We start from the raw sequence: 14,315 nt of genomic DNA, 5'->3' as shown, positions 1-14,315 counted from the left end.
AGCTACATCTTAGATAGGAAATTTTTCTGTTAAGAAAGAACTAGGACTTCTAAAAAAGAACTAGAATTCTTAAAAAGGAACTATAGAATATTTTCTAGTAACATTCGTATCTAATATCTTTATAACCTATGGAATACAAATGTTAAGTGCTTTTACAAACTGCCTAAAAGTCTGTAAGATAAAAAGTGTCACTTTACAGTGTACGATAATCTGTTAATCTTTATCTTTTTCTGAATGCATTCATCATTAATTTACAAATTTACTATTATGATATAAATAGTTGTTTACATATGTAGTGTAAGACATAAATCATTAGTTTAAAATCATATTTAGAAAAAGTAATAAAATATGAAGTATATACATTTTTTATTTACGTATTTGTTTTAAAATAGATGACTAGTACAGAAGAAAAGAAAATAGAATTCAAAAAGAAATCAAGGAAACCGATAAGGAAACGACAGGTTTCATCAGATGAAGATGACAATGAAAATGAAGAAGCCTCTGTTAGGTAAATGACAAATCCAAACACATTAAATGTAGTAGATTATACACTTTAGTAATAAATATAATATCTATTTAGGGAAAAAGTTGAAGAGATGAAAACTATACAAAAACTTCGTGAAAGACCAAAAGGTATAAATGTTGTTGGATTAGCCCTTGGAGAAAATGTAACACCTGATGTAATGACGGTAAACAATAATGAAATTAATAAATAAAATATAATAACTTCTTTCCTTCTGAAAGATTCTTCTTTCTTCAGTCTGACCCTTTTAATGTAAAAACTGGAGGAATGGTAAATATGACTGTATTAAAGAATACAAAATTGAAACAAAATGATGCATATGAAACTGGAATTGGCACACAATTTAATGCAGAGACTAATAAACGCGATGAAGATGAAGAAATGTAAATATTGCATTTATGATGTTAATATAATTCAATAAATACATAATTAATGACTTCTAATTTTTTTAGGGTAAAATATATTGAAGAAGAATTATCAAAGAGGAAAAGCAAAACTGAAGGTACAACTGAAAATGGATCAAATAACGACAAAGGTTCTTATTGTTCACCAGAAGAAGCAGCTTTGCAAGCAGTACCTGAACATTTAAGACAAAGCTCTGCACACAGAAGTGAAGAAATGCTTTCAAATCAAATGTTATCTGGTATTCCAGAAGTGGATCTTGGAATAGAGTATATGATTTTATAATATACACTTGATTCTTTTTAACACATTTCATATAAAAGAATGTTTTTCTCATTTATAAATTATACACCTTTTCAGAGCAAAGATTCGTAATATCGAAGCTACGGAAGAAGCTAAGTTAAAACTGCTTTGGGATAGGCACAGAAAGAAAGATGGACCCTCGCAATTTGTCCCAACAAATATGGCTGTGAATTTTGTACAACACAATAGATGTACACTATCTACTTCATCTTTTATTTTATCTAATTTATAAGTCAACTTCTATAGCATATAATAACTTTTATTTCTTTCTTATTTTTTTTAGTTAACATAGAAGATACAGATTTCCAGAAATCAAAACAAGATTCTGATGAGAGAAAAAAAGTTGCAGCACCCAGAGATGATTACAAGAGTAAAAGGAAAGATAATGGAGAAAAAGCAACTGATGATTATCATTATGAAAGATTCAAAAAACAATTTAGACGATTTTGAAATTATTTGTAAATAGAAATAAAGGATATAAGTTATATGTAATAAAAAATTTATTATTTACACATAATATGTATCGTTAAATTTATTGTTGTAAATTTTTTTATCTATATTATAAAAATTATCGAATTATCAACTCATTTGCATCATGACTCTACTTAAGTTAGTGTGTTCAGACAGCGTCGCCCAACTGACAGATGGCCCATATCACGCGCAGCCGTATATCAGCAGTTTTATTATTTTCGTTAATTTCAACTTCTTGCGTATTTACAGTTACACCGCTCACGCTTGAAAAAATATGTACAATCGGCGTATGATTTTGGGGTTTCCATACAAATCTCTATCTACAAAACTACTGCGTTGATCAACTTCGCTGTGATCGCTTGACGAAATATGACGGATACGTCTTTGAGTATATCCTATTTCTATACTTGAATTCAAATCGTCAAAATAATCAGAATCCATTCGGGCAACTAAATTTTATTTTAAATTATAAAATTAGGTTATTTTTTAAATTTGGATTTATATTGACACTATTTACTCTTAACGGCAGTTAAAAAGATCTACACAATAATAACAAAAGTAAAATTTGTTAAGAACGCAACGAAAATAGCTCAAATGCTCGTACATTAACAGCAAGATGCGAATGATGTCATACGCGGAATATTTCGGGACCGGTGATAAAAGAAAGTCACGGCTCGCAGAATAGTCCGTGCTCAGTGATAGGAGACGATCGTCATGCGCGGAATATTCTGCTTACGGATGTAAATGGATTAATACTTTAAAATACAATACAGAACTTTATTAGGTATAAAAGCTTAATAGCGAGCGTGTAGCTGTGACGTGTATTGTAAACTCGGCATAAGCTCCAATACGATCTCACAGAATGACGACATCGTAGCGACGTCAATTGACTGTAGAGGGATTATATCGAAATTCAATCCCTTTAAACTTGCTGTACCTATTGTTTTTCTTTACACCCGCGACTATGAGTTGTGGATTCGTTACTTGTGGCCCAAACGAGGCTCTCGTAGTATCAGGTAATTATATCAACCGATTTCTATTGCAAATTATTCGGTTTCAGTACGTCTTATTAAGCCGACATGGGAGGAGCACTTTGTCAATTAACTGATTTGGAAAATTTAGTTCGTAATAAAGTAGAAAAATTAATTAAGTGGTATATAGATTCATTATTTTCCATTAATTCTGCCTGGTTGATTCTAAGTTATTTTACTATATGATTTAATTGTATATTTTCTCTTTAAATGTATTTTATTTTATACTATAATATAATAATACCAATATAAAAAGAAGATCATATAATACATTAAAATTTGTCTTCACTAATTTATTTTTAAGGATGTTGCTACAGCAAGCCTCTACTAGTACCTGGTGGTCGAGTATTTGTTTGGCCTATTGTCCAACAAGTACAAAAGTAAGTTGTTACACTTATTGAATAACGAAATTAAAGCTCAAAATTATATATAGTTGAATTTTGGTTTTTGTATTGTATATAAAGAAATGATGTAATAAATATTTGATAACAGTTCTATTGTAATTGAAATTTGTATTTTTTAGAATTTCATTGAATACTATGACTTTACAAGTAGAAAGTCCAACTGTGTATACATGTCAAGGTGTACCAATATCTGTAACAGGAATTGCACAGGTATTAATTTCTAATATAATTGAAATATTTACATATAAATGTCATAAATAAATGACTATTTATTTACCAAATGTTTATGTATTTGTTCAAAGGTCAAGATACAAGGCCAAAATGAGGAAATGTTATCCACAGCATGTGAACAGTTTCTTGGGAAAACTGAAGAAGAAATTCATAATATTGCACTTGTAACATTAGAAGGACATCAACGGGCCATAATGGGAAGCATGACTGTAGAGGTATAATACATACCATTACATTAAAATTTTTTAGTTAAGTTGTTAAATAAAAATAAATATTAATTCCATTTAATTTCTTTTATTTCTACAAAATAGGAAATATACAAGGATCGTAAAAAATTCAGCAAGGAGGTTTTTGAAGTAGCAAGCAGTGATCTAGTCAATATGGGCATTACTGTTGTGTCCTATACTTTAAAAGATATTCGAGATGAAGAAGTAAGTTAATTTTTTCTTCCTACTAAACAACATTTGATTCTTATTAACGAATTCAGGAACAACTTTTATGCAAAAATTACAAAACAATTGAATATTATAAAATGTATAAAGTCTTTTTGATATGAAAAGTCCCCCTTTAAGTGCAATTGTGCAATATTTATAAGTAATTTCTTATTAATATGAGTTAATGTAGTCCAATTCTTGTACATTGTAAATTGAATACATTTTTGTTTTGCTACTTGCAGGGGGCAAAGGTACGTTCAAATTTTGTTTTATCACTACATATAATGCTACTGCACTGCTGTTCAAAGAATATTAGTACAGATCATTAATATTCAAATAAGAGGGAACTAGAGCATATCTCAAGTGCTTGCTTCAGTGGTAGCACATATATTCTATACACATTTGCAAATTTCTGTGTTTCAAATATGTGTGATATTCTTATTGTATGCTGCCTTTAATTCAGGTTAAATTCAAAGTAATTGCTAAAATGAATGTTACTACATAAAATTCGTAATGAAAATACAATGTTATTAATCATATCATATTAAATGTTTATCGATCATTTATAGGGATACCTGAAAGCTCTTGGTATGGCAAGAACAGCTGAGGTGAAACGTGATGCGAGAATCGGTGAAGCAGAAGCTCGTAGAGATGCTCAAATTCGCGAAGCCATCGCTGAAGAACAAAGAATGGCTGCTCGTTTTCTTAATGATACCGAGATTGCTAAAGCGCAGCGTGATTTTGAATTAAAGAAAGCCGCATATGACGTTGAAGTGCAAACCAAAGTAGGTTTTCTTATCTTCGTTTTTCTTTTGTTCTTTCTTTTTATCTTTGTCATTGTTTCTATGAATAGCACATTGATTTATATCTTAATTATAGAAAGCAGAAGCAGAGATGGCATTTGAATTGCAAGCTGCAAAAACTAAGCAAAGGATTATGGAAGAACAAATGCAAATAAAAGTGGTTGAACGTGGACAAGAAATTGCAGTACAAGAACAAGAAATGATGAGACGCGAACGAGAATTGGATGCAACTGTACGACGCCCAGCTGATGCAGAAAAATATAGGTAAGTTGAGTGACTTTAGAAAATTGATAAATAAGTGTTAATAAATATTATATATTCACAGATTAGAAAAAATGGCTGAAGCTAATAAACTGCGTTTAGTAATGGAAGCTGAAGCCGAAGCAGAAGCCATCAAAATTCGTGGTGAAGCAGAAGCCTTTGCCATTGAAGCAAAGGCTAAAGCAGAAGCGGAACAAATGGCAAAGAAAGCAGCTGCATGGAATGAATACAAGAGTGCTGCTATGATAGACATGATGTTAGATACTCTTCCAAAGGTAATTGAAAAAGAATTTGTATCTTAATTTCAAAGATTTTTTTTAACTGAGTAATGTAAACGCCTCTTACACCTTATATTTCATAGGTTGCCGCTGAAGTTGCAGCACCTTTGTCACAAGCCAAAAAGATAACAATGGTTTCTAGTGGAAGTGGAACTATTGGAGCAGAAAAGCTAACTGAAGAAGTGTTTAATATAGTAACGCGTGTACCGGATTTGGTTAAAAATTTAACAGGCGTGGATATTGCAAAGGTATGCCTAATCATGGAAAATAATCGTATTTGAAATATACTAATAAAAGAAATCATAATTATAATTCTTTTTCAGTCTGTTCATGCGGCTTAATCGAATGGTATAAGAGTTTTTAATACTTCCTGACCACATTCATACTCGTATTATTAAGTATTAAACGAGTCTTTGATATACACGTTTATTTTAATATGCTGTTGCATATTAGAGCCAAATTATAAGTTTTAACTTTAGTGACATTTCGTTGGATAAAACGTTCGGTACTTTCACTGCCAGTTAATTGAAGATAACAAATCACTTTCTATTAATACCAATTGTGAATGAATATTTTACAAGGAAATATATTCAAAATGGTATACATTTTTAAAAATAGATTATAAATTGTGAATATATTCGCACAACATCCGTATCTCATTACTTGAACGATATACAATAGATAGCAATAAATGCCTAAATTATACAGGCAGTGAATGTGTGTTTTATTTAATGGATATTGGAAACTCAATGGATAGTACAATTTTTATTTTTATTTGACGAAATAAGTTAAAGTTGTATCAAATTTCTATGTTTATTATATTTCTAATTAGTCTTTTATGCACTTAGGAGAGAAAAGAAGCAAATACAAATATATCTTTTCGAATTTCATATTGACCAAAGATGGTCCAGTTTTGTCCATACATATATAACTTTGCCACTATGTGCCAGAACATTCCTCTAAATATGCTATACATACCTTTCAGTAGTATTAATGTAATTAATGGGTATGAGCATTTTAGAACTGGAAGTGCTAATATTTAACACTTGTTCAATGTGGTTTGATGTTAAGTAACTATATCTAGTCCCTGAAATTTAAATATCTTTACTTAATGTTTAGTTATACTTCTTATTTTCCTTTAAAGATGCATTAATATATTTTGCGCCAATTTTAGCTAGAATTTACTGTGATCTAAAACTCTTTGTACGAAGAAGAATGATAGTCATATATAGTTCTTGAAACGTGTTTGAGAGCTTTGATGACAAAATTTGTATGACCAATTTAACGCCTTAAATTAATGAGAAGAAGATTCAATTTTATGTAAAGCGATTAAACGTTAAAACCAAATTTCCTGTGTATTAATTTCCCCATTCCATTGCTATAAGTCAAAAACAAAAACAAAAAACAATAGAAGTTACAAACTAAACCATTGTAAAAAAGCTCATGACATATGTGGGTTAATATTTATTTATAATAGTTTCAATATAATGAAGATATGTTTTATGTCGAAATAAACATAAAATCATTTAATCTATGAAATTGTGTTACCATTATGATCCCTAATTTCAACTAATTTTATCTTTGTAAACTGAAATTTATCTCTAAAGACATGTCTTAAAAAATTTATAATATGGATGCATACAAGTCATTTATAATAGATTTTTTAGCTGGTGGGATATCTGCAGCTGTATCAAAAACTGCAGTAGCACCATTAGAAAGGGTAAAATTATTACTCCAAGTTCAACATACTTCAAAACAAATAAGACCAGAAGATCGGTACAAAGGTATGTTTCTCAATACAAAATAAAATAATATTTTTATGGTTTACCATAATTTTCATTTTATTAGGAATGATGGATGCATTTATACGTATACCGAAAGAAACTGGATTTCTTAGTTTTTGGAGAGGAAATTTAGCTAATGTAATTAGATATTTCCCAACTCAAGCTTTAAATTTTGCATTTAAAGACAAATTCAAAGCTATATTCTTGGAAGGTGTTCCAAAAGATGCATTTTGGAGACAGTTTGCTGGAAATTTGGCTTCTGGTGGAGCTGCTGGAGCAACATCTCTTTTATTTGTGTATCCACTTGATTTTGCACGTACAAGGTAATACATTTCCCTTTATGTAGCTCTCGATAATGTAATAATGATATACTTTGCAGATTGGCTGCAGATATTGGACAAGGAGATAAAAGGGAATTCAAAGGTCTGGGTGACTGTATAGTAAAAATTTTCAAGACAGATGGACTTATTGGTTTATATCGAGGGTTTAATGTAAGCGTTCAAGGAATTATTATTTATAGAGCTACTTATTTCGGTCTTTATGATACGACAAAAAACATGCTTCCTGATCCAAAAAATACTCCCCTACATATTACCTTTTTAATTGCGCAAGTAAGTCATTTTTTATTACTTTAAGATTATTTTCAAACTTTCAAATGTAATATTATTTACAGGTAGTAACAACAGTGGCTGGAGTTATGTCATACCCTTTTGATACAGTTAGAAGACGTATGATGATGCAATCAGGACGTAGTAAAAGAGAAATCATGTATAAAAATACATTAGATTGTTGGATCAAAACAGCCAAGGCAGAAGGTGTTGGTGCTTTTTTTAAAGGTTCACTGTCAAATATTCTCAGAGGTACTGGTGGAGCATTAGTTTTAACATTGTATGATACACTCAAAAACATTTTTGAAGATGTATTACGTGATAAAGACTCGTCTGCAGTGTCCAAATAATGTTAAATAATTTCATATTCAAATTTTGAATGATTGTGAATTGATCTAAACAAGTAAAATTGTATTGATTTTCTACAAATTGAGTATTACTCATGCTATGGAAAGTAATGTACTAAAATTATTTATGTAACAATTCATGAATATCAGGCTGTAAAATAGTTCAATTTATTTTTAAATAAATATTTCATAAAAATATATATACACTTACCAATAGAAATAACACACTTTAATACTTTACTGTTTGATACACTACTCAAAGAATTTAGAAATCACTAGTTATGTATTTGACGTAATATCAATATAGCATCCATAATCAGATTTGTTAGCATTTACAAATATCTCAATTGTTTACTTTTATCATTTCATATAAGGAATTAAACATATTTATATGTAAGATACTCTGAAAAAATTACATATACAGAACTGTAAATGCCATCAAATAAATGTCACAGCCTTTGTATTGTTATTTATTATATTTAATTCCTTCTATAAACAGAATTGTACACTTTAATTAAGCATAGTATGCCGATCGTAAATGTTACGTCTCTGTTCACGAACTTGACGTTTCCATTTATCTTGTTGATGACCGACACGATTTAAAACATTACCTCTTTCGCCCATGGCATGAAATGTTCCAGGAGCTGTTGAGGAATCATCCTATTAAAACAAAGATGGTTTAAATAATCATAATATATCAAACTAAACATCTGATATTTTAGACTTTAATGTATGTAATAAACCATATTAACTTACATCTTCATTATTGTGTTCATGATAGCCAATATTTGTTGAAGCTTTATGAATTCTTTTATTTAACAATGGATCCAGACAAATCAAAAATAACATATAAATTACTAACAGAGATATAACCCAAATAACAAGTATCACTACTATCTGAAAAGACAAATTACTTTATAAACTTTCTACTAAATGAGAAATAGTAAAAAGACTTACTTTGATAATGGTAGTATTCCTGTTTTCATATTTACAATCACATCGTGAACAAAAAATTTCTTCTTTACCTTTCAACTGATCTCCCACTTTTGACAATACAACATTTTCACATTTACTGCAGATTAAAATTTACATGAAGTTACATAAAAATAACATTGATAACTTATGCATGTTACATATATGGGATTAAGCTTCTTAATTAAGTATTAGGAATTTCAATTACCATTCAGAAGGTGGAACATTTATAATATATGTTTTTCGTTCTGACGACGATTGTGTTGTATTTATAACGGATGGAAGACTAGGACAAATGCATTTGCACCGTTTATCATCATATTGCGCCTGTAATTCGTTTGTAGGGATTATGTATCATGACAATTAGATTTTGCTATTTTCTATGTTAATAACCTAACCTCAGATCCTGACAAACATATTAATACAATCGTAGTTACACCAAAAATGTGCTTCAACATTATATTTTTAAAACTTCTGTCTGGTACGCGTTCTTTTTTATTATTTCAATATATTTAATTTAGAAGCGCAAATGTCAAACAAAACAATTAATGCACTTCCATATTGCGTGAACATAGACGTAAACCGTCGAACGACACGGATATAACTGGTGAATACTTACATAGGTAGCATGTACATATACATGTATATGTAAGTAGTAAAGTAAGTATTAAGTACATATGTACACACAATCGATGAGTCGCATCACATTTCGATATGAAACGATATGACACGCATTTTATTCCAATTAATATTTTTTACATAGGGGCGTCCTGCCGCTGGCGCCAACTCCCAGAACTCACCAGTACCATGACATGGCAGGCACAAGCAGACGCTTGAACGGTGCCAAGAATAAACGCTTTTTCACAAAAGCATTGCGCCTATCAACGACGTCCTTTGTTCTTCCTTCTTCTGCCTCGAAACTTGATATTCGCAACACATGCTTTTCCTTTTGTTATGAATAATCATTAAACAGCATAATTAATGTTATGATTTCTTTCGACATTATAAATTATTCTTTTGTACAAGACTAACTACTATAGTACTCGCGTACTATTTGCGAACTTCTATCACTAATCTTATTGGCATTTAATGAACTCGTTATAACAGCATTATCTATTTGTGCAGCGCGAAGCCTTGTTTGGTATTCCTCTTAGCACGCGGGAATCATCGTAAATCCTACACATGTATTGTAATATGTATAAAATGATAGACTGAAGATTAAAGTAAATTTTTTAATACATAAGATGATTTAATATATACTTTTAATATTACATTAATCAAATATAAAACAAAGTAAAAATTTGTCTTAAAATAATTTAATAATTGTTAAATTCAGTAATAATAAATCATTTTGTTCAAATTTGATATATGTACTTCATTTTACATGATTTATTACATTTTGGCTAAAATAAATCAACATTCTTAAATATAATACAATTAGCTTACATTGATTTTTCATTCATATACTCTGCTGTTTCATAATATCCGCATTGATTTTTTTTTATCTTAATGTTTACTTAATGTTTTGTTAATCTTAATGAAATAAGAACAATCTCTGTTGTATGTTCGCAATTTGCATACTATATGATGATTATACCGATACATTCACTCTTTACCGATTCATACAATTCACGCGAGATTCAGTTTTCAAAATGCAGGCTGGCATCGTTCAAAATGAATCTCTATATTCACATATTATAATCCATAAAATAATGTGAAATTATTGATCACAACTATATCATGAATAGACCTATATACGTATATACGTATATATTTATATATTTTTCTTTTTTATATATATATTTATGCACTAATATTACACATTGAGTAATGAAACGTACAAATGGACTGGGCAGTCTTAGACTTGCCGTTGCACATCTTATTCGTAAAATAGATCTTGCACCATTTATTATCACAATTATAAGAATGTTATTAGTAAGATATAATACGATGCAAGTTTTTTCCATTACGTTCACTTCCATTGATTGATAGTACTACTCTTCCCTCATATTCGTAAAGCGACTTTAATTAAATCAGGAGATTTTTCAGAAAATACACCAAGTATGGTACCTTGCAATTAAGATGCAGTGCAGCTACGTCTTTTACCGTCATTTTGTACCATCAAATACTTTAAGAGCTTTGCCAAGCAATGATTCCGATTAATATAGACAGCACGACTGCTCCAATAAGAACGAGTATGCATTTTTTCTTGCGCAGTTTATTTTTATACATAGTTGCTTGTCTTACATGTGAAGAAGCTTCGTGGACAGATACTTCTGTTCTTTCAACAGAAGCCTCTATAGAATCAATGACTTCTCTTTGATCATATACTAAAGCACCAAGATCTTTGAAAATTTGATTGATGTCACTAATATTATCCTGCAAAATAAATAAATCATTATAGTATCGGCTCAGAAAATTCATAACATATCATTAAAGTAAAGAAATGTACCTCCAACTGTTTTATACTTGCTTCTTGTTCTTCCAACATTCGTAAGTTTTGTTCCTCTTTTAACTGCTGTTGCTGTATTTGCTTCTGAGTTCTGCTATCTTGTAACTCTATTAATGTCTCTTGTTTCTTCTCTCCAAATGGAGTAATACCTGCACTTGCTTTTGCTTTTCTAACCATTTCCTTCTCTTTAGAGGCTGCAAGCCTTTGCACTGCCTAAAAGAGTTAATTTATACATACTTATTCCCCGCGGTTGATCTTTGTGAGTCGTTCGGAGTTTATTGAATTTTGCGCGTGATATGCCGACTAATATAAAACGATTCGAAAGAACACTCCATGTTGGAGACTAAAAATCATGTATTTCAACAAACAACTATAACTGCTAACTAACTAAAGTGAGTAACTATGAATGATAATGAAGACTAACTAACGAAAGATTATGACTATGAGTATGAGTTGCTATGAGTGATAGATAAATGACCATCCGTCGTGTATGATCCGTGACCATCCGTAGTGTGATCTGTCCTTGAAGCAGGGGTGAAGGAGTTGGTGACCATTACATAGTGGCTTGGCAACAGGGTCATAGCACTAAGAAGTACCAAGAACCGTTATGCTCGGTAACGAGCATCTAAATCCTAGAAGACCCTTTGGGATATAATTGTATAATACTTTACTATCTATCATGAAAACTATCATGACCGATTTCTAACAAACAAATTTTCACGAACGTGTGCCACTGCCACATGTGGTATGTGGGCTACAGGCCACCCTGCTAAGGAAATTTGCTGAATAAAACAAATTAGAAATACATGATGCTTCGCTATATCATAATGTTCCTCTATTGTGTTTCCTAATAATGTAAATGAATATACACGGTAAAATAACAAAGTAAACATACTTGGAAAGAATTTAATGCACTTGTAAATTCATCTTGCAAACGTTCCCTTTGCATTTTACGCTGTCTCTGTTCACCAGGACTGGTAGATCCTGAATTATTAGCCAATATAGCCAAATCTCTAAGATGCACACTAGTATCTTTTGCCAGCTGTTGTGTATAATGTTGTATTTGATGCCTAAAAAATACATTATATAAAATATGCATTCATAGAATGCAATTGATTAACACTTCTTGATAACAACTTACAATTGATTCCGTAGCTCTTGAGAGTCTGTAGAGCTACCCAATTGATTAACCATCTTTTGCATGGAAGATACTGTCAAACAGAAATCAAAATGAATATTGAATATATCTTTCAACAAAGAAAGTTCATATATTTACCATTTTGAGATATCTTCAAAATTGACGTTCCAATTGTCTGCGATAATCTGCCAAAATCTTGTTCTCTTGCGGGTCCACCATTGTGGTATGACGAAAAGCCAATATCCATGTTGACTTTTATATTACTTAAACAAGATTAGAAATATATTAAAATGCAATTGAAAAGTACTTGTAGAAAACACTATAGGTGCCAAGATTAAATAATTTTAATTTTGAATACTGTAATGTAGAATTCAAGTGTACTTTTCCTTTCTAAATAGTTACTAATAATGCTAGAGGATGATGTCATAGTGCCGCCACTATAGAAGAAAATATAAGCATCAATAAACTTTAATTAATTGTTTTTTGGCTTTTGTTCATGCCACCTATGTAAGTGAATGGAACATTGAGTTTTCTTTACAATTAAGAGGTGGCACATACAGAGTTTTCTATGGATATACTTTTCTCTTTCATGAATTTGGACTACATCAATGCATAACTTATTTTTCTCTCTTGAAAAACTTGTTTCTTGGCACTTACAACGTTTTCTACAAGCAATCTTTAATTATTCTTTATGTGTGACAGTAACCTCCTTCTTAGAGGTTATATCCTCATTGATTAACGCATTAAGATAATCATTCGCAATAAAAAATCACTTTCGTAATTTACTCTAGAGGCACACAGGATTCGATTTGAAGGTAATATCCTTCGGGATAAAAAAGATTATGATTACTTATTCTCCTGTCCAGTTTTTCGGCGCGTGAATCAGAGAACTCCAAATTTTGTAGAAAATCACAGATAATACGATGACAGTTCAAACGTCAAAAATGGTAAAGAATTGTTATCTGTCTATCTTATTCCACTGTTGTCAACAAAATGACCAGCAAGTATGATCTGTTTTCAAGATGACTCATACGGTTACCATCGAAAAATTAACGATTTCTCTAATGAAAAGACTTCACACGCATCGACCTTTTTGTTGTTGCTCGAAATAAACCAAGTTCACTATGCGAAGCTCTAAAACTTCGAGTAAATCGATAAACCCTAAGCCAAGTCTGAATGAATATAGTCGTCAGTGTCACCATCTGTCACGGTGTACACGTAGTCCTGCACACGAATTGTATCGAGATAAATAAACGTCACTCCCGATTGAAAAAACAAGGCCATTACGTATGTGAAACCACCGTAGCCATTTGCTGAAAAATTGGCGAATTATTTTAATATATATAAAGGAAAAATTCATAAAACATGCATGCATGTAATTAATGAATCGTGTAAAACGTATGTTATTACTACTATGCTTTTTAACCCTTTTATGGATGGAGGAATTACTTTTTCTACTAATTAGAACTTATTAATAATTATTAAAAAATATTGTTACTATAAGTTAATTAAAATTTAATTTCATAAATATCTATAGTTCGATCCTACTGTGGAAGACTGTCCTCGTAGATTTTAAAAATGAAAAGTCGAACGCGATAACCGTAAGAAAATCTTAAAAACTGCTATATAAAAATGTAAGAATATTAAGGATTGGTATCAAAGAAATTGATTTAATAAAATAGATGCATGATCTCTTTAATATTCTTTGTATTGAAATGAAAAACTTTTTATACAGTTGATAATTAGTAATTTCCGTTTTAATAAAAATATCTCCTAATTATACTGTTGCTATGGGTAATATTCTTTATCTCAAGATCTCATTCCGACAGAAATAGAAAACTATAGTGTTAAAAAACTAAGAATATGTATGACT

General features: G+C 30.5%; 4 protein-coding genes across 12 annotated transcripts; 2 read left to right on the top strand and 2 right to left on the bottom strand.

Annotated features, from left to right (window-relative positions):
* The first annotated feature begins 98 nt into the window (after positions 1-98).
* LOC117235181 (telomere length and silencing protein 1 homolog) lies at positions 99-1,720 on the top strand. Of its 3 annotated transcripts, none has more exons than XM_033496986.1 (7): positions 99-200; positions 393-508; positions 581-689; positions 761-906; positions 976-1,194; positions 1,286-1,419; positions 1,512-1,678. In XM_033496986.1, exons 2-7 carry the CDS (start codon positions 393-395, stop codon positions 1,676-1,678), a joined length of 891 nt encoding a protein of 296 aa, XP_033352877.1. In that variant the 5' UTR covers positions 99-200. The 3 variants fall into 3 exon arrangements, with proteins under 3 accessions (XP_033352877.1, XP_033352876.1, XP_033352878.1); XM_033496985.1 differs by having other exon boundaries at positions 119-297; XM_033496987.1 differs by lacking the exon at positions 99-200 and having other exon boundaries at positions 1,512-1,720.
* A 667-nt stretch (positions 1,721-2,387) lies between these two features.
* On the top strand, positions 2,388-7,901 carry LOC117235180 (flotillin-1). 4 transcript variants are annotated; one of them, XM_033496984.1, is made up of 12 exons: positions 2,388-2,715; positions 3,035-3,110; positions 3,254-3,344; positions 3,437-3,580; positions 3,677-3,796; positions 4,369-4,584; positions 4,679-4,866; positions 4,928-5,138; positions 5,225-5,393; positions 7,122-7,248; positions 7,305-7,536; positions 7,599-7,901. In XM_033496984.1, the coding sequence occupies exons 1-12, from the start codon at positions 2,664-2,666 to the stop codon at positions 7,881-7,883; spliced, it is 1,911 nt and encodes a 636-aa protein (XP_033352875.1). In that variant the 5' UTR covers positions 2,388-2,663; the 3' UTR covers positions 7,884-7,901. The 4 variants fall into 4 exon arrangements, with proteins under 4 accessions (XP_033352875.1, XP_033352872.1, XP_033352873.1 ...); XM_033496981.1 differs by lacking the exons at positions 7,122-7,248; positions 7,305-7,536; positions 7,599-7,901 and adding exons at positions 4,042-4,050; positions 5,465-6,488 and having other exon boundaries at positions 2,407-2,715; positions 5,225-5,389; XM_033496983.1 differs by lacking the exons at positions 7,122-7,248; positions 7,305-7,536; positions 7,599-7,901 and adding exons at positions 4,042-4,050; positions 5,465-6,488 and having other exon boundaries at positions 2,693-2,715; positions 3,035-3,114; positions 5,225-5,389.
* A 193-nt stretch (positions 7,902-8,094) lies between these two features.
* On the bottom strand, positions 8,095-9,464 carry LOC117235183 (uncharacterized protein CG1161). Its single transcript, XM_033496993.1, has 5 exons — positions 9,251-9,464; positions 9,061-9,179; positions 8,838-8,952; positions 8,637-8,777; positions 8,095-8,540 (listed from the first exon to the last, which is right to left on the bottom strand). Exons 1-5 carry the CDS (start codon positions 9,308-9,310, stop codon positions 8,391-8,393), a joined length of 585 nt encoding a protein of 194 aa, XP_033352884.1. The 5' UTR covers positions 9,311-9,464; the 3' UTR covers positions 8,095-8,390.
* Positions 9,465-10,206: 742 nt separating this feature from the next.
* Positions 10,207-13,739, bottom strand: LOC117235182 (syntaxin-7). Of its 4 annotated transcripts, none has more exons than XM_033496988.1 (6): positions 13,100-13,739; positions 12,581-12,705; positions 12,446-12,515; positions 12,200-12,374; positions 11,305-11,517; positions 10,983-11,231 (listed from the first exon to the last, which is right to left on the bottom strand). In XM_033496988.1, exons 2-6 carry the CDS (start codon positions 12,687-12,689, stop codon positions 10,983-10,985), a joined length of 816 nt encoding a protein of 271 aa, XP_033352879.1. In that variant the 5' UTR covers positions 12,690-12,705; positions 13,100-13,739. The 4 variants fall into 4 exon arrangements, with proteins under 4 accessions (XP_033352883.1, XP_033352879.1, XP_033352882.1 ...); XM_033496991.1 differs by having other exon boundaries at positions 13,287-13,739; XM_033496989.1 differs by having other exon boundaries at positions 13,293-13,739.
* Positions 13,740-14,315: the final 576 nt, after the last annotated feature.

This window comes from Bombus vosnesenskii, unplaced genomic scaffold (genome assembly GCF_011952255.1).
Source record: "Bombus vosnesenskii isolate JDL3184/JDL3185 unplaced genomic scaffold, Bvos_JDL3184-5_v1.1 scf7180000013314, whole genome shotgun sequence".
NCBI lineage: Eukaryota > Metazoa > Arthropoda > Insecta > Hymenoptera > Apidae > Bombus > Bombus vosnesenskii.
The sequence above is the reverse complement of the archived record's forward strand: the minus strand, read 5'-3'. Positions and strand labels throughout refer to the sequence as shown.